This window comes from Mus caroli, unplaced genomic scaffold (genome assembly GCF_978045245.1).
Source record: "Mus caroli unplaced genomic scaffold, Mus_caroli_1 scaffold_7, whole genome shotgun sequence".
NCBI lineage: Eukaryota > Metazoa > Chordata > Mammalia > Rodentia > Muridae > Mus > Mus caroli.
In genome coordinates, this window is record NW_028227262.1 from 65,382,789 (window position 1) to 65,403,281 (window position 20,493).

At 37.2% G+C, this 20,493-nt stretch overlaps 1 protein-coding gene across 11 annotated transcripts in view; it reads right to left on the reverse strand.

The window, feature by feature from the left end:
* The window catches only part of Znf638 (zinc finger protein 638), a 121,452-nt gene that overhangs the window by 49,983 nt on the left and 50,976 nt on the right, over positions 1-20,493 (reverse strand). For all 11 annotated transcript variants that reach the window (XM_085840495.1, XM_085840489.1, XM_085840487.1 and 8 more), the window contains exons 2-3: positions 7,684-9,181; positions 2,814-2,875 (exon numbers count right to left, since the gene is read on the reverse strand). In XM_085840495.1, the coding sequence (XP_085696621.1) occupies positions 2,814-2,875; positions 7,684-9,181 (1,560 nt within the window). The remainder of the gene's footprint in view (positions 1-2,813; positions 2,876-7,683; positions 9,182-20,493) is intronic.

Sequence of the window (20,493 nt, forward strand, 5' to 3'; positions counted from 1 at the left end):
GGTTGTCTGAAGACAGCAACAGTGTACTCACATACATGAAATAAATAAATAAATCTTTTTTTTTAAATGTATAAAAAAAACTAAAGAAAAAAAAAGAACAAAGGGGCATGAGCTATATAAACTCATTAAATATTATATTAATGAGTATTATAATAGTGGGGAAACTGTCTCCCTGTGCCTCCATTTCCTCATTTGGATGAAATCAGCAATAAGCATGTTTATGTATCATGGGTAATGATAAGACTAAATCAAGCATATATTATAAAGCAGTCAGTATATCTAGCATATGATACAGTATATCTGTGTTTAATAATAAAATTATGGCACAATGTGACTTTTTTTTCCCTCAGCTACTCCTTGTTCTATATAACCCAGAAAAAGCTAAAAAAGACAGAGGAAGAAAACATAAGCCTTAAAGACTAAAAATACTAAGCATGTATCAATGTGAACTACATATAGTATATACATATAGTATATAGAACTCAATGCAGCTTAGGAGAACAAAGAATAAAGGTGATAATTAAAAATATTTAACTTGGTAAATATTTTGCAGTGGAGGAGAAACCATGAAAAAACATTACAGGAGAACACAACCTGAATAATATAGAGTGGGATAAAGCATTAAAAGAGGAAAGCTTGAAAAGCAGTTGAAAAATCAAGGTCCTATGTACACAAGGGAAAAGCTCTCTATACAAAACACTTTAAAGGGGATATGCATGGGGAGGAGAGATGGGAAAATTAAATGCACACACATGTTATTTGTTCTTGTAAATTAACAGCATTTCATGTAACTAGATCATGGTATTAGCATTAATAACTATTACAGCAGGTAACTCACTCCTTAGGAGGGATTGATTCTCTGTTTAGAGTGATAGAAAGGCATATTCAATTCTAGCAATAAATTACTTCTTTTTCTTTTTTGGGGGGAGGGGGGCAGGGAGGGTCTTGGGGAGGGCTGAGACGGGGTTTCTGTCCTGGAACTCCCTCTATGGGTGAGTTTGAACTCATAAAGATCCAACTGCCTGTGCCTCCTAAGTGCTGTTGATTAAAGGGTTCAAGCCTCTACTCTTAAAGTCCACATGATTCATGAAGGGGTTCTCTTACTCTCAAAGCAGGAATAGTGGGCACATGCAACAAAAGCTGTGTATCTTACTACTAAAGCCACTATAAAACAAGTCTAGACAAAGACAATGGGTCTTTAAACAAGTTACTGAGAAAAAAGAAAACAAGGGGAAAAGGGGAAGTGGGGCATATAATTCCAGAATTTAAAGGGCTGAGGCAGGAAGTTCAAGGCTACCTGGACTACAAAGAGACCCTGGTCCAAACAAACAAACAAAAAATTCAAACCAAAACACAGACCAGCTCCTGAAATTACCAGCTCTATAGTTCACTAGAGTCCAAAAACTACAGGAACTATCTACTATGCAGATAAGTTTTCTTAAGACCAGAGCAAGGCCAAGAAATGGAAGTATTCTTTACACTTATTTTTGTTTGACTTAAAATTCAGCTGTTCTTGCAACTAGAGCTACTCTCTACAACTTCCCAGTCAGAGGGACTAATTCTCTTCCTCTAAGAATAACTGTGGATGCTGGAGAGCTAACTAGTGGTTAAGGGCACTTGTTGCTCTTACAGATGCCTTGGGTTCAGGTGTCAGCATCCACATAGTGGCTCACAACCACCCACAGCTCCAGTTTCAGGGGGATTTGACATTTTTTTGACCTCTGAAGTAACCGGGAATGCTTGTGGTGGCATAAACAGATATGCAGACAAAACACTCATACACCTAAAATTAGTAAACAATCTAAATTTTTTTCAACAGAGTTTACTGTATTTTGAGTTAGGTTTATGACTTTTTACTCAAAAAGTCCTGAATAATCTCAAAATCCATGAGAATATCAGGCTGGTGACTAGAACTATTTAACGATGTTAGGGAAACAATTTAACTGTTATTCAAAGGGAAAGAGGATTATAAATTCTGGGCAGGCTCAACAGGTAAGAGCACTGATTGTTCTTCTGAAGGTTCTGAGTTAAAATCCTAGCAAGCACCTGTAATGAGATCTAACACCCTCTTCTGGTGCATCTGAAGACAGCAACAGTGTACTGATTTATAAAAATAAATCTTTGGGTTGAAGAGAGCAGGGACCGAGCAGGTTTGACCGGAGTGAGCAGAGGTCCTAAATTCAATTCCTAACAACTACATAAAGGCTTACAACCATCTGTACAGCTACAGTGTACTCATATACTTAAAATAAATAAATAAGGGGCTGGAGAGATAGCTCAGCGGTTAAGAGCACTGACTGCTCTTCTGAAGATCCTGAGTTCAAATCTCAGCAACCACCTGGTGGCTCACAACCATCCGTAATGAGATCTGACACCCTCTTCTGGTGTATCTAAAGACAGCTACAGTGTACTTAGATATAATAAATCTTTTTTTAAAAAGCTTCATTCTAAAAACAGGTCCTAAGACAGAGAAAGTCTTTATAATGGAAATTAAATACTAGCATATGGTCTGAGTTAGTTTTTAATTATGCAACCTTTGAGAAATGGCCCAAGATAATAGAAAAGAATGCTATCTGTTCTCAACCATTCTAGAAATGGCAAATGAGACAAAAAAAAAAAAAATCAATTTTAAAAAGTCTATAATTACCTACTAGAGATTAATAAGTTAGGAAGGAGTCAGTGAAAGATCACATGAAACTCTCCTTTTGGAAAACTAAATATAGTTTTCTAAGATTATTATTTTAAATAAGCAATAGCTTTAAAGTATCTAACATATTATCACGCTTGTAAAGAAGGGAAGAAACTATTCTTACTGTTGCCGTAGCTGCCGACAGCTCTCAATGTGGGTGGAGGTATTTTGATGTTGAATCCAGTCCTGTTGTAAAAAAGAAGGCTGAATTAAAACAATCTTCAAGCAGACAAATCAATTAGGCTTTTTTAAATAACAAAGAATATTTGAGAAATTTACAAATCTAATCAGAAATAGCACTTAGATATAACAGAATTTATACAAACAAAAATTAAAGTCCTCCAAACAAATACATTTAACCCCATACGATATTAATTCCATTTAAAAAAATATTTAGCATAAATATTTCTTGAATCAAGAATCAAAACATTCATTTTGAAATGCACATATATTTAGACTTGAAGAAAAGCATAAATTAAAAAAAAATAACACCTCAAATATAAAAACACTTAAAAAAAAAAAAAAAAAAAAAAACAACGAATTTTTTTTCAAGTAGTCCAGTGGCTTCCTTCTCTAAGGTCAGGCAAATGACACTAACCACCAAACACATGAGCTAAAAGGCTAGTGGCACTCCAAACAAAATACTCATTATATTGGGGGAAATGATTAGTAAAATAGTAAAACCTACCACTTATCAAATCTATTTTCAAGATTTAAAGGAAAATAACACCATTTCAAAGGCATGCTACCCCTTACATATATACAGCTTTATAATTAACAAAAAAAAATGCTTTCTTATACACTGTTTAAAAATAAGTGTCTTAAAATTACAATGTGTAACAATAATTAGCTCCTAGAAGATGTATTTGATTAAAAGAGAGGGCAGACAATACAGTTTTTACTATAATAATCTCCAAGGTGAAACAATCTGTTAATTAGTTCAAACCATCCAGTTTATTACTCAGTATTTGATTGTTTCCTCCAGTAGCTGGGAAGGAAAATAAAAAGACAAAAACCGACCCTCACTAAACAGCTCTGTGTTTTAAAACCTTCTGAGAAAAACTTCTTATTTCCACTTCAAAAATACTTTACTTCTTATCATCCCTAAAAACAAAGCCTCCACAATTAAACTACAGTTGACTTTAATTCTAAATTCTACCTTGGCAAGAACTACCTGAAAGTCAAGTTACTTTCAACAGTGTATATAAGTTTTAGCAAACTAAAGGATTTCATTAAACTTCCTAGATTAATTGTACACTGTGAAAACAAAATGTCTGCTACCCTCATCATTGCTACAAACAGAAAGCTAAAAGAAACCAGCAATCAAGAGTCCACAGCAGTGCCCAACCCATGTCTTTGATATAAATGAGGTATCGTTTTTTTTTTTTACCAAATAGACACACTGGCAGGCAGGAAATTAGGCATGATTTATTTGTACCATAAAATCTTTTATTTGAATAGTTGCCAACATTTTTAAATCCAGATTACACCCCCAAATCTGATTTTGAGCTTCGCTTGAAACACATACAAAGAAATGATAACAAATATGCTTCTTTATGATACCTGTGTAAGCTGAAGGTGGTCACTGCCCTGCTTTCTCTAATTCAATTCACACATGCACACTGACTTTCAACAGGCATCCTTCTTGATAACCCAAAGCTTAGTAAATATAACTATGTAACCCCAATTTCTAGGCTTCATGATGACAGTATCCAGATACCTGCTCAAAAGCAGCACTGCTTCTATAGGAAAAAGAATGACCTGAGAAACAAGGATGGTCCAAGAACTTGGGCTGGCTCCAAATCAAACTATGACAACACTGACTTCTACCAAAGCTTGTTTTTTACCCTCCTCTGACTAGCTTAAAAAAAAAAAAAGTTGTTTCCGATGTTGCCAGAGTTCAATCCCAATCTGGACCCACATGATGAAAGGAGACAGCCAGACTCTCACAATATTGTGACCTCCACAGACTCACTATGGACACATGTGGCCACACTGACATACATACAAAATATATAAATAAGTATATAAATAGGGGGATTTTCTTGAATCAAGTTATTTCAATCAGAAGGTTACAAGAAATCAAGGCAAACTCCTTTAAAACCTGAACTTCAGTTTGTGAGAAAATGCATTCTACATGCTATTATTGCATTTTCAAATTATATATCAGAAGCAAAGATTGTAGGATTTACTTGGTAGGAAAAAGCCTGAAATTAGAAATTCACAATTACTGGCTATATATTTCTAATGTCACAAATACATACATACACAAGGCAATAAAATATATCATGGAAACAAGAAGCAACTTGTACATCTAAATCCACATTCACATGCTAGCATTGTCCATCAATCCATGAGGAATTCTTTAGTTAGATGAGCCCCAATCTGTTATGCTGATTATAAAGACCAGGAGCAAAGCATGTGCATATATGTACAATGTATGTTAACTCACAGTATACAAGACAAGCTATGGCAAACTTATGGTAGTAAGAGACAACCTTGGAGGTCAGTCCTCACCTTCCACCTTGAGAAAGAGTCCATGTGGTTTTGTCATTGCATACACCAGGCTAGCTAGCCTGCAAGCTTCTGAAGAGTTTTCTGGTCTCTATCTACCCATCTCCCAATATGAGTACTAGGATTGCTGCAAATATTCAGACTGTTGAGTTTTGACATGGACCCTGAAGATCTGAGCTCAGGTCCTCACACTTGTGTGGGAAGTGCTTTTATTCATTGAGCCATCTCCACAATCTAAAAGAGGTGTTTTTTAATGACTAAATGATCTTTCTCTGCTCTCAAAATTTTATTCTATCTTGTTAATGCAGGATTCTCCACCTTAGACTTGATATCTAGGGAAACTTCCAGTTAACTAGCCTACCCCATCTCCCTTCTTCCTATTCATCTACACTGAAATCTCCCTGAAACATTTTCAATGTGTCACTTCACATACCAAAGAATTTAATTAGTTCTCCAATATCTTCCATGTGAAATCTAAATTGATAACAGCTTTTCAAGGTCTTTCTAGTAAGTTCTTCACTGTGTCCTACCATAAGCCTTCTCCTTCTAAGAACCTTTGCCTCTCTGAATGCTGCTGTTCCCATCTGGAATGCCACTTCCTCTTTAAATAGGCATATTTAACCCTTCTCATCATTTAAAACTGTCCTCAAACTATTCTATAAATACCTCCCTACCAGGTCATTCTGTTCCAAACAAACTTAGTACAGCTGATAACTATCACCCTCTCAGTCTTATCTAACTAGGCTATAAGAGTCTTATAACGTCTTATAAAATATAAGAGTATACTTAGTTTTTCTTTTTCATCACAAATTGCTAGCTAATCTATAGGTACTGTAATGCAGACTGACCACTACAAATCTAAAATCAATGTAGAAATAATAAATCTTTCCCCTGTGGCATGCACAAATGGCTAAATATCACCGAACTATTTGTTTCTAACTTTCAGGTATGCGGGTATTTTTTTTCCCTTGATGAGACTGTATAAACTGTTTTACAAAACAATTAAATTTTATAGTTCTTTACTTCTGTCTGCACCAGCATCTACTGAACAATCACGCACAAATCTAAATCAGTAAATATACTAAAAATAGTGTATTTTCTACAATACAAAAAAAAAAAATGCAAGTTCTTTAAGATGTATTTTCTTCAACTCATTAAGACTGATTAACAGTTCAAAATAAATGGGAGAGTTAGTGGTATGCCCAATTACAATAGCGAAGAGCATCCAATACTCTGTCCAGAGCTACCTACAGATTACAAACTCTATGAATAAATTATTCTGAGATTTTTTTCTGAGTAACAAATGACATCTATTCTCTTTGATGGAATAAGGCAACTACTACTGTACTAAAATCCAGCATAATTTTCTATGGATAGATTGCTGCTTTCTGATTGAACCCAGGGCTTGGTATGTGTTAAACATGTGCTCTACCCCTGAATACACTCCCAGCCCAGAATGATGTTTTCTTTTGCTAAAGTTAACCTGAAGACAAAAGCAACCAATTCAGGTTTTAGATCACTGACTGAAAACTGATAAATGAATACAAAGACAATAAAGTGGCAGTATTTGCAGAGAAAAAAAAATAACAAAAGAACTAAAAACCTACACATAAGTAAACCTACCTCTTCAAGCTACCCAGCCAATTCCAGGCTAAAGCTTGAAATTAAAGCTTCTTAAGGTACGTTCCCTCCTCCCTACCATTCTTACCTAAAAACTACATTAGTAAACAAAAGAATCAGTGGTTCCTATACACGTATGTTAAAAAGGGGGAATGTGGTAGTTCCTGCTCAAATTTACCAATAGTTATTATCAAACAGCATACACTACATAATACCATTCCTCGGCATCTGTGCAAATTTCTCCTTCTGTCTACGCGAACCACAAAGATACCTTAAACATATATTTTGGATGTTTCTCTCTGAATTTCCAGCATTTTACTCTATTTTCTGAGCTCATGGCTGGTTCCATAATCATAATCATCTTTATATCCTGAATCATTCTATTATGAAATTATTTTAAAAGCGCCTTCTCAAGAAACACTAAAAAAAATTACTGGTCCATACAAAAATCAGAAAACACTTAAAGCAACATTAAGATCTTTAGCACAGGTATGCACGGGGCTAGAAGATATATTGTCCTTAAAAGTATGTTACAAATGAGTTTTATATTTTTATCCTAATAAATCTTAAACATACTTTCCCATGTAGCAGTGTTATGAGTACACAATTCATTAGAAAAATTAGATGCTATATAAATGGAATAACTTAAGTTCAAAATAAAGGCAAACTATACAGTATGCCAAGTAACAGGATGTAGAAACCCAAACGCTCATCTCAGTACTTAAGGTTACTTACGATTACAAGTAGGTGCTGTGGTTGCACTTTGCTAACGCTTTGTTAACAGCAGCACACATAACAGAATTTAGAGAAAACCTGGGCACTGAGCATCATTGTACAGCAATCTTTTAAAAAACACTCACCTTCAAATGACTACATTCTACGTTACACAGAGAACACAAATGTGGAAATATTCTTGGAGATGCTGCATAATAATCATTCATCATAGAAGGGGTTGGCAGTCTCTTCATTTTCTGGGCACCAGCTTCTGTAAACTTTGGTAGCCATGAAGCTTTCACAATCCCAAAGGGAGACCGAATAGGCAAGTCAGCCTCTGATTGGTAATTCTTACTTCCTCTAGGTCCACCAAGTGCATCAGCTGAACTGATCACAGACTTCTCTTGTTGGCGTAAAACTGAATTTAATTCAAATGTAAAGGATGGCTGGTTCATAGATGGAGGATTCAGAGACTGGCTCGTTGTCTGGCTAACTGTTTGGCTAATAGACTGGCTGATGGATTTTACAGGTTCAAGGACTGACTGTCCTGAAATGTGTAAGCCTGACATCTTGGTTCCACTCTCAACTGGGAAAAAAGACTGACTGGAGGACTCACCAGGGAAGTCCATCGGACGAAACACATCTTCACCAGGAAACACAGAATTACATATCACATTTGGAGTTGAAACAGTTGCAGAAATGCTCTGCTGAGGCTGAAATTCATTCTTTACTTCATCAGTTGGAATTTCAGGATCATAAATACGTACTTCAAGTGGATCTTCTGTATAACCATATTTGCTTGCATGCCCATAATCAATCACATTACTTGAAACTGTTTCATTACTAAGTGTTTCCTTATTTCTGCTGTGAGAAGGTAAATTAGGTAATCGGCGGCTCATTTTTCGCATTCTTATATCCCTCAATATTAATGGCATATTTTCAGGAGTTAGCTGTTCATCAGGATAGCGGCTAAGTTCTTCTAGATCTTCATTTGATAATCCAAAACTTGCTAAAATACTTGAAGCACTCTCTTTTGTGTAGCGGCTCTGTACTTTAGGACTTTGCTCTGTAACCTGGGTTACAGAGCTCTGTTTCACTTCTTCCGGTGGAGTTATATGAGACTCATCATCCCACCGGCTACCATGAGGCTTCCCCTTCTTCTGTTGTGCTTCAGGAAAATCCAATTTTTCTTTGGTTAATCTTGGATCAGTTCGGTGTTGAGTTACCTGAACATTCATTCTTTGTGGTCCCATGTTCTGATAAGATCCGTGGCCAGGAAATCTGTGTGGAATTCCACGGGCTCTCCCTGCTGGGTAAAATCTTGGAAGACCCATAGAGCCAGGCCTCACAAATGGTCCTGGAGGCCTCATCCCAGGAGGATTAGGTGCTCGTGGCCTTTGAAGTGGAAAGGTCCCTCGAGGATTAAACCTGGGTCTCGACATGGCTACTTTCAAGAATGCCTGATTTAAAAAAGTATAAGGTGGTGTTGAACCATGGGAGGCAACGGCATTCAGCTGCTGAAGCGCCAACTGAGTCTTAATCTGAGCAAAGTGCAAAGGAGATGGGCCCAACAGAAGTGGGTTTGCAATGCCCAGGCTCAAGGAATTCACAAGTGGTGCGAAATTTTCCAAGAATAACACAAAGCTGAAAGTTAAAACACAAATATTAGATCATTTTAACTCAAACTGCTTCATGCAGTGGGTTCTACAGCCAGAGTAAAACATTTTGAAATCAAGCCATGATACCATTTTGCATTGCATATACTTTTAGAGTAAGGGCTTACAAAGATTTAAAATTTCCTCTAAAACTTTCTCTTCTTTTCTGAATCCAGAACACAAACCCCAAACCTCAAGCCAGAGTTCATGAACATTGCCGAGCTGTACTGGGTGCTGTCCTAGGTGCTGAGATGTAATTCACAAGTCCTTTTACATAATCTTGAAAAAGACTGAGGATTTATTTTGTGCTTTTATACTGAAAAAAAAGACGAAGGCATTAAGATTCTTAGAAATAAACACACACTCACTATGTGTGTGATCAGACATGAAAGAACTGTAACTTTAAAGTTTTATTTAGACCCATTTTTGAAAGACACATTCTTCCTTGGAATCAGCCTTCACATCTACTAGATTCCACATGGCAATTAAGCTATACTTATATTTCTGTTATTGAACAGTTGTTTCTGGTAAAGAAAAAAATGTGTCACCAGGAATCTAATTACAAAGTCTTTAACAAGGAGGTGGTGGACCATGGGACTCCTTATAATACACAATATAACATGGTAACAAAACCAGTTAGGGTTTTTGTTGTTGTTCTTTCAATTGTTGAGAATACAGACAAAATACATAGGTAACAATGATTAACTTTAGAGAAAATGTCCATGTTGTAGTTGCTGTCCTAAGCATTTTACATGAATTTAGTCGTTTAGTTCTCACAAGTCCCAGAAATATGCATAGTTTTACACTAAGAGATTAAGTAACACATAGGAATGCAATGCTGGGATTTGCATTGAAATCAAAACCAGACTTAATTACAATTGATGCTCACAACCATTTAACAGATGCAAACAACACTATCCTGCAAGTCTCAGACATTAGATTTCCTAAACATGGTTACCAACCAACTCCACACATTGCTACACTGCCAAGTCTAATCACCTTCAAAGAGAACCAGGACGTCAGCTCTTGTTCAGGACCAAGGACAGCAGCCATAGAGTCCCTCTTCGTGTATTTTAAAATATATCCATGTGTTTAATTACATACATGTAAGTCTGACTGCATGAGGAAGCTAGAGGTATCAGATCCCCCTGAACTAGTTACAGGTGTTTGTGAGTCGTCCCATATGAGTGTTGGGAAAACCTGAATTCAGCTCCAGCTAGTTTCATTAGGTTCTGGGGATACAAGTCCTGGTGCTTTAGTTATGCTTGTAAATGAAAGTAATTTTGGGTAAAACTATTTATTTGGCTAACATTCTCCCTCATCACATCCAACCATTTTGCATACTGCCAATATATTTTTTCCCAAAGCTGAGACCTAATAATCACTCTACCACTGAGCCACACCTCGCCATACACTCCATTTCTTTAATTTTTGTAAAAGGACATTTTCACTACATTATTCCTGTTCAAACACCTAAGAGAATAATATCACCCTTCTATTTCTTGGCTCTTTATGTGTAATGTCCAACCAATCTAGCCAATCTGTATCTACTTTTGTAATTTACCAGGCATTTACTCCAGCTAGGCCTTTCTCTTCCCATTAAAGCAAACAACTTGCCATGGGTACTAACTTTTTTGATTTTATACCTATTCTGTTTGGTTAACTTCCATCAAATTTTCCTTGACCACTGAAGCTGAGTGCCAACATCCTTTCATCCTTTCTTAATTATTGCTTGAGCCCTGTTTGATATCTGTAGCCTATGTTTTGTGCTAATAACATGCATGCTCTTTTCCAAGAATCAAGTGAAGCTACTTGCTCACTATAAGATTTTTCCCCCAAATATATAAAAACCTATTCAGAAGAACCTCAAATATTTGTTCACGTATTTGAAAGACTACAAAGCATCATTATTACTGTACAGAAATTAATTTTTAAATCTCTGTATGCATTAATCTATGCATGTGTGTAGATGAGTGTTTTACCTACTGAAATATCTCCCTAGCCCTCAGATTTCAAGCTAGAAGAAAATAATAAGAAATTGTGCCAGGCTATGAATTTACCAACAGCAGATACAAATTCACTATTTTATTTATTTATTTATTTATTTATTTATTTATTTATTTATTTATGGGGTTTTGGGTATTTTTTGTTTTTGTTTTTTTGTTTTTGTTTGTTTTTTGCTTTTTGTTTTTCAAGACAGGGTTTCTCTGTATAGCCCTGGCTGTCCTGGAACTCACTTTGTAGACCAGGCTGGCATTGAATTCAGAAATCCACCTGTCTCTGCCTCCCAAGTGCTGGGCATGCACTACCACCGCCCGGCAAATTCACTATTTTAAAAATACTATCTGTAACAAATTCCAGAAACTAGCTTACCTCTGTCACAGTGGACTCATTTCTAAGAACAACTTTGTTTTTATCTGCTCCTTAAAAAATAAGCTAAAAAGTACTATACTTAAGTTCTTTAAAGGCAAAAACCTATATATTTTCTAGAGTACCTAGCATTCTGGCCTTACAGTGATATGAATAATATATTTACAGAATACAGACAGCAGCTATTTTACCAACTGTCTTCGAGACCTCTCATTAAAAATTAAGGTATGCCCCTAACAAAGAAAATACACCTTCTGGGGCTCAAGAAATGGCTCAGCATTTAAGAGCATTGGCTGCTCTTCTAGAGGACCCAAGTTTAATTCTCAGAATTTGAATACATATCAGCTCATAACTGTCTACAACTTAAGTCCAGGGGATCTGATACCCTCTTCTGCTCTGCACAGATGCTGTATCCATATGCACATATACAGGAAAAACACCCTGACACAAAATAAAACTAAATCTTAAAATAAATAAAAGAAACAAAACCTAAATTTAAGAATGATACTGATAAACCTGAAAGCAATGTAACAAAAACAGGAACCAAAAGACAACATATATTGGCATTAACATCAAGAATATAGCCAAGGGCTGGTGAGATGGCTCAGTGGGTAAGAGCACCCGGCTGCTCTTCCAAAGGTCCAGAGTTCAAATCCCAGCAACCACATGGTGGCTCACAACCATCCGTAACGAGATCTGGCGCCCTCTTCTGGAGTGTCTGAAGACAGCTACAGTGTACTTACATATAATAAATAAATAAATCTTTAAAAAAAAAAAAAAAAAAAAGAATATAGCCAAATAAGATAGCCATTATAACCTTTTAAACTTTAATTCTAAAGCTCTGGTCATAAAGAGGTTTCTTCACCTATGGATAGCCAACTTATGAAATTGTTGAAAAACTAACCTAAGTTGAGCTCTGAACTTTTAATTAACTTCTTCGAATACCAATTTTTTTTTTCTCGACAAGATTACTCTATATAACAGATCTGTCTGGGAACTCATTTTGCAGACCAGACTGGCCTTGAACTCACAGAGTTCTGACTGCTTCAGCCTCCTGAGTGCTGGGATTAAGGTATGTACTACAACATGTACCACCATACCCAGCACACCCTTCTTAAGTTTTTATTCCTAGTTATGTATCTAATGCATATAAATGAAAACCAGCAAATAAAATCTCTGTTAGTAAATTCATTGCCAATAGCAGCCATACTGGTGCATGCCAATAGTCCCAACTATTTAGAAGGCTGAAATAAGAAAAATCACTTGATCCCAGTAGTTTTAAGGGCAACACAAGATTTATCTGAGTATGGTGGTTCACATCTGCTCTCCCTACACTCAAAGAACAGAGCCAGGAGGACTGGGACAAATTCAAGGCCAGGCTAGGCTACAATGAGCTCTAGGCTAATCAAGGATACACTGTATAAACTTGCAACATTAGACAAGAGTCACCATCAGAGTAAAATGAAATTTTGTTTTTTGTGTATATACAATTAGAAGAGGATTTATATCTTCTATTATTTTATTTATTTATTTACTTTAAAACAGAGGTTTTTTTTCTGTGTATTTCTGTCTGTCTTGGAATTCACTCTGTAGACCAGCCTGGCTTGGAACTCACTGAGATCCACCTGCCTCTTCCTCCTGAGTGTTGGGATTAAAGGCATACAATATCACCACCTAGCTCATCAAATATTATTTTTAAACCTATTTGTTTATGTATATGTGTGTATGGCTCTGTGCATATGACTGCAGGTGCCCAAGGAGGGCAGAAGAAAGCATCAAATCTGCTGATGCTGCAGGTAAATATGAGTTACCCAACATGGCTAACTGGAAACTAAACAGATAATCTGAAAGAACAGCAAGTGCCCTTAACCACTAAGCCAACAAAAATCTCTCCAGCCAACAAAGTACTATTCTTAAATTATTCCAGGAACAAACATTCAGGGTCTCCAACTACTCTATCCCCAGACTATTTGCTGTTTTCAACTAACATTTTAATCTCTACTTAATACTTTTCATAACAAATTATTTAATGGTAAATCATTTGAATTGTTTTATTCTGATTAACAGCAATCTTAAATTCTTTTCAATGTCCTTTAAGAACAGAAACATATTACTCTGAAACAAATATTTTGTATATCATAAAACAAAATTCTTTTAGAAACTAGTAGCAATGTCAGTGAGAAAGCTCAGTAACTAAGGCACTTGGCTGCCAAGCCTTACAATTTAAGTTTAATCCCCAGAGCCTATAGGGTAGAAGTAGAGAGCTAACTCCTGAATGTTATCTTCTGACCTCCACACAGACCCTGTGGCACACTCACCCACAAAAATAGGCACAAAATAGAAACATTTTAAAAGAGAATGGGGGGAGGGAAACCAATAGCACCGAAATGGCCATTTCCACAGAAAACCAAGAACTGCCTATTATTTTAATATCTTTCAGAAGGAAGGGGCGTTATTTTCTTTGTAAGTATCAATAAGTCTTAGTATCTAGAACAATCATCAAAAGTTAGCCAGCCAGATCATGAGGGCTCCACTGCATTGATTGTGGAAGAACTTACATATAACTCCACTCTTAGGGCAGTGAGATTGTTCAGTGGTAAAGGTGCTGGGCATGCAAATCTGATAGCCTGAGTTTGATCCTCCCAATCCACATAAAAGGAGAAATATAGAAAACTAACTCCACAAAGCTGGCCACTGACCTCTACCTACATGACTTTGCACATGTGTACCCACATACATACATATATGCATACATACACATACATATATACATGTATACTAATACATTAAATTTTTAAAACCTTACACTTCAGACTTTATAGTGTCATGGTTTTCAATGCTGTTTAATATCATTTCACTTTACATACACAAAATCCTTGAAACCAAGACACCCAGTTTACAGATTAACCCTTAGAGCACAGCTACAAAGTAACTACATCTCAACAGAACATACATCCCTGTTGGGCATTGGGCTATACACAGACAGTCTGGTCTCCAGTCAAGCTGAGGTGCGGAACCCGGGGACCCAATGATGATAATTCACCTACATGGGACGGAAGGAGTTCCCTCATGTCTCCTGGAACCCTGGCTCCTATAGAAGTTACCGCCCCCTCAGCCCAAGCTTCTGACCTTCAGGCTAGACTCCTCCCAGTTACCTAGCAACAGTAAAGATAATAGCTCACCATAAGAAGGGCTGCTTGACCCCACCTCGCTCTCTTACTCCCCTTTCTCTCCTCTCCTCTCACTCCCTCTTACTCTCTAGCCTTTCCTCTTTCTCTTTCTCTCCCCCTTCCCTCCTCTTGGCCATGGCCAGTCTCTCTCTCTCTCTCTTTCTACCTTTTCTCTTCCCCCTGCCTTTCTACAATAAAGCTCTAAAACCATAGACTGTCTCTGTTCAAAGTTTGGACAGTGGGATAGGCTGTCTCGTAATGAGCCATTTCTAATATCCTGATGAAAGGAAGGCCTTCCTGTGCTCCATCCAGTCAAGGCCCAGACTAAGGACTCTCGCCTGTGTGGGAACCTCTCTCCCATAACAAGGTGTTGCCCCGAGGGCCCAGGTCGGGGGCTGCCCCTTGTCCAACCCCCCCCCAAGTGGGGTCAGTGGCTTAGATGCCCACCTGAGGAGAGTGGAAAGTGTCTGGCAACCCTCCCATGTCCACCTGCCCAGAGCACAGGAGCTCTGGCCAGATGTCGGATCCTCCTTCACCCTCTTTCCCCTACACCCCCTTAGCTCCCACACATCCTTGCCCTCACTGTTCTTTTCATGTTGCATCCCAGATACATACAGTAAATTTATCTTATGGCTTATCAACTCACCACATTCTTTTTTAGGTCTATTCACCCTATGCTACTGTATGCTGTTCTGTTACAACACAATTGCAAAATATATGTTAACTTTGGCACTTAGGGACACAGCTAAGACAATAGTCAGTTAAAACAGTCCAATCGTTCATTTAATCACAAAAATAACATGCATCCTGTGCTTTCTTCCATCTGTTGATCTCTCCTATCATGCAGACAAATACATTCAGCCAACTCTTTACTGACATTAGTTCTATTATGCTGTGTCTCACAAAAGAGGTACAGTCACAATTATGTGTTACAAGTGCAGTTAGGTAAGTTCCACATTATATGCCAAACTACCAAAATGTGTCATGTTTATGGAAGTGGTCAAACAAACACAATCAGAAGCATTAACTAGCATCATTAAAGGTAGCACTGACTTTCCTGATACTTGAAATGGAAAGTGGATTAGTAAGTATGATTCCCAAAGCTGGCTATAGTTGTGCACTGGGGATAAAGAAAGGCATACAGATCTTTGGGGGCTCACTGGCCAATCAGCCTAGCCTACTTGTTAAGTTCCAGAACAGTAAGAGACAAGGTCTCCAAAACAAGAAGATTGGGCTAGAGAGATGACTTAATAATGTTAAGAGGGCTTGTTGCACTACACTAACATAAGGACCCCAAACTCACAGAAAAGTGAGGCATCCCAGTCAGTGCTTTAGGGAATAGAGACAGCAGCATCAATGAACTTGCTGGTCACTAGCTTGCCTCTAGGTTCAGTAAGACCCCACATTATAGTGGGAGTAAGGTGCAGAGTGATAAAATAGGCCACAAAAAGGTAGACAGTACCTGAAGAACATCCAAGGTGGTTGTCTGACCTCCATACACACATGCACATGTACACAAACATACAGACACATAAATAAATGGGTTCTGAATCCAAGCTAGAATAAAGAAATCAACCCTGGGATTACTTAGTCATAATTACAAATGAGAAAAGAGGTGAATGTTTACAAAACTCAAATGCTGTTGAGAATTCACCTTACCAAGAAAGCACAAACATGAAAACAAGACATCCACAATGCAGGAAAGTAAGACCAAAGATAAAACAACACTGAAGGTGTGGATGTCCAACTTCATATGCTTCTGAGATGCAACTCTATCCTTGTCCAACCTTGTGGTTATATGTGTCCCTCAAGTAGACTATGAGCCAAAAATTGTTTCTATCTGCCTAAAGCAGATTCCAACATCTTAAAATAAGTATTGTGCCTTAAAGTGTCAAAATCCTTAAGATACACAAGAGCATAAAGAGCCCTTAAAATATCAAAACCTTAAGATACATAGGAACATATAGAGCAGCATGGCTTTCAACCTATAGACCCTTGCATATTAGATATTAATAATTCATAACAGTGGTAAAATTATAGTTATAAAATAGCAATAAAAATAATTTTAAGGTGGGGGGAATGACCACACCATGAGGAATTGTATTAAATGGTCATAGCATTAGGAAGGCTAAGAAGCACTGATACAAAGTATCTTTATTTTAAGGAGGAAAGAACATTACTCATGGTTACAAAACACAAGAATAACAGTAGAGAGAGCAGGGCGGAGCGTGGTGGCGCAGGCCTTTAGTCCCAGCACTCTGGAGGCAGAGGCAGGCGGATTTCTGAGTTCGAGGCCAGCCTGATCTACAAAGTGAGTTTCAGGACAGCCAGGGCTATAAAGAGAAACCCTGTCTCGAAAAAAACAAAAACAAAAACAAACAAACAAACAAATAAACAGAGTAACAGTAGAAAAAAAGTTATTTATAAATGGCAGTGGTTTAAAAACATTAAGGGGACATGGGAACATTTCAAGTAGGACATCTTTTGTATGGTTTTGACCTTGGGAGGTATGTGAAATTAAACCAATGAGGATGAAAAGGAAAGAAATATCTTTATCTAAACTAAGAAGAAACTGGTATAACCATAATTTACACAATCACAATCCACTTAAGGCGAAGAGGAAAATTAATTCAAGTAAGTTACAAATCTATTATTCAATTTAAATATGCTCAGTTCTGGGAGAGGTGAAGGAAAGAGAACAAAATTGTATTGTTTCCAGTGATATGGAAGAAACAATTCCTTATCACTGGATATGGAAACAGTTTATTATTATTATTATTATTATTATTGAATTGAACAAATGTTTTTATAGTGTTGGGATCAGGGCTCTTGTTGTGGAAGACAAGACATACAAACAGAAAATAGAAGGAAGAAATAATAAATTGAACAGTAATATAGTCATCGATATAGCTGAGAAGGGAAAGCTCTTCTTGAGTGCTAAGCACCATCTGAGAACTGGAGAGGAAAGGTAGAATAGAAAAGTCATCAGTTTTAAACTATCAGTAGAGAATATCTTCAACAAGAATGCAAGTGTCGTACCCAGAATGACTGGGTGATGTGCAGGACATTTCTGTGTCTTCAAATGTCTCTCCACAACAAACTATTTAACCAACATATGATGAAACAGCGTCACCCATGAAGGGCTGATGGACACATGCAAATCAGATCTTACACCTATGGCCACTATGTTTAACTAAGAATACCAGACAAGGGCTGGAGAGATGGCTCAGCGGTTAAGAGCACTGACTGTTCTTCCAAAGGTCCTGAGTTCAAATCCCAACAACCACATGGTAGATCACAACCATCTGCAACAAGATCTGATACCCTCTTCTGGAGTGTCTGAAGACAGCTACAGTGTACTTACATGTAATAAATAAATAAATCTTTAAAAAAAAGAATACCAGACAAATAGCAAATAGTATATGAAATAAAAAATAAGGAATAGTAAGTATATGAAAACATTCCAGAGTAAGCAAGTATAGAGACATGACAACTACATACTGTACCTGGTCCTAGACCCAGCCTATATTTCAGGATGGAAAAAAAAAAAAAGTCTATAGAGAGCACTAATGGGTAAAGCAACAAACAAGAATACAGACTAAAGACTTTTATCAGTTAAATTTACTGACATTGGTAATTGTACTATTATAAAACATCTTATCCCTATATACACATGCTAAATATTTAAAGATAAAGGAGCACAATGTACAAAATTTATTGTCAAGTACTGACTGAGAAAATTCATTTTCCTGTCACTCAAAGAGTTTAAATTCACACAATATTAATGATTAAACATTTTTTGACCAACACTAGGCTATATAACAGGGTTTCTCTGTGTAGCCCTGGCTATCCTAGAACTCACTTTGTAGACTAGGCTGTCCTTGAACTCAGAAATCCGCCTGCCTCTGCCTCCCAAGTGCTGGGATTAAAGGCGTGTGCCACCACGCCTGGCTTTTAATTGTATTTGGGGTCAAAAGATTACAAACAAATAAAACAAGAGGCAGAAAACTTGCAATATAATAAAGAGCAAAGCTGCAAAACTGAATTTGGCCCTCTTTTTTCTACATCATGTACTCTAACAACTGACTGTTAGTCGGTCAATTACAAAATTCATAATAATCTAATCTTTGGGGAAATTTCCACTGATTTAAACATATCCACCCAGGCTAGGAGGAGTGCCAATTACTGACTTCATACAAAGTTGGTTTACTCCCCTAAATAAAACTTAACACTAACAACTAACTTTAGAGAGGCAGCACAGAAAACTGTCTAAAAATCTAAACCCTAATAAAAGAATTTTGACCCTATATTCAGTGTTTTGATTCTATTTCTGCTGTTTATTAACAATGTGGCCATAAGCAAGAAGAATGTGATTTGAAATGGAATTTTTGTTTTGTTTTGTTTTTTGTTTTTGTTTTTGAGACAGGGTTTCTCTGTAAAGCCCTGGCTGTCCTGGAACTCACTTTGTAGACCAGGCTTGCCTCGAACTCAAGAAATCCGCTGGCCTCTGCCTCCCAAGTGCTGAGATTAAAGGCGTGCGCTACCACGCCCGGCCTGAAATGGGAATTTTTTAAAAATACTTAAAGATGGCTCAACAAATAAGAGCCCTCGCTGCTCTTACTGAGGACTGAGGTTTGGTCCCCAGCACCCAAATGGTGGCTCAGGACCAGGGACCCAATGCTCTTTTCTGGCCCCCCACAGGCACTGTATACACACACATAGATCACAAACATACATTCAGGCATTCATATGCATAAAATTTTAAAACCCTCACAAATATTCTGTGACTATGAATTAAAATTCTAGCTCCTGGCATGCAACAGGCACTGAGCACTTAGCTAAGTAAATGAAGTGTTTCTAAGCAGATAGGTGTTCTTTTATTAAACCTTGACTAAGGAGTTAGGCAGATCTCCTGAAAGCACTGTGTTGGAAACAGCTGTATACTCTACCTTTCTCAGTAGTCCCTGAAGTGAGATCTAGCAGCGCCTGAGTAATTTTAAAACACATTTTTATTCATTTGAAGATGAGATGGTGTGGGTGTGGTTAAGCATTAGTAGAGAGATCTAAGGACAACTTGGGGAAGTGTGGTACCTCTTTCTAAAGTGGGTTCTGGAGATCAAAGTTGTCAGGTTTGACAGCAAGCAATTTTACCCACTAAGTACATGTTTAAAGTTACATCAAAATACATAGATTCAAATATTGATGAAGGCATTACTTATCATCATTTAATATTTATGAAACAAAGTATTTCTTGGCTGAATAGCAGCTGAGGAACTTATAAATGAACTTAAGGGATATGTCATTTACAATAATAAACTGTTGCAGGTACAAATCTTATTTGGATTCTGACTTCAATAAATTTAATACCTCTATGTATGGTAGAGGGGAAATTTCAATATTGTCTGAATAGCCAATTAAGAAATCTTTATTAACAATTTAAATTTTTTTTTTTTTTTTTTTTTTGGTTTTTCGAGACAGGGTTTCTCTGTATAGCCCTGGCTGATCCTGGAACTCACTCTGTAGACCAGGCTGGCCTCGAACTCAGAAATCCACCTGCCTCTGCCTCCGGAGTGCTGGGATTAAAGGCGTGCGCCACCACGCCCGGCAACAATTTAAATTTTTTAATCTGGTAGCAGACATCTGTAAACAAGCATTTGGGAGGCTGAAGCACGGGGACTTAAGAGCCAGCCTGAGCTACCTTGCAGAACCCTGTTTTAAAATACAAAAATAAAAATCAAAAGAAAAAAATTACAATTTTCAC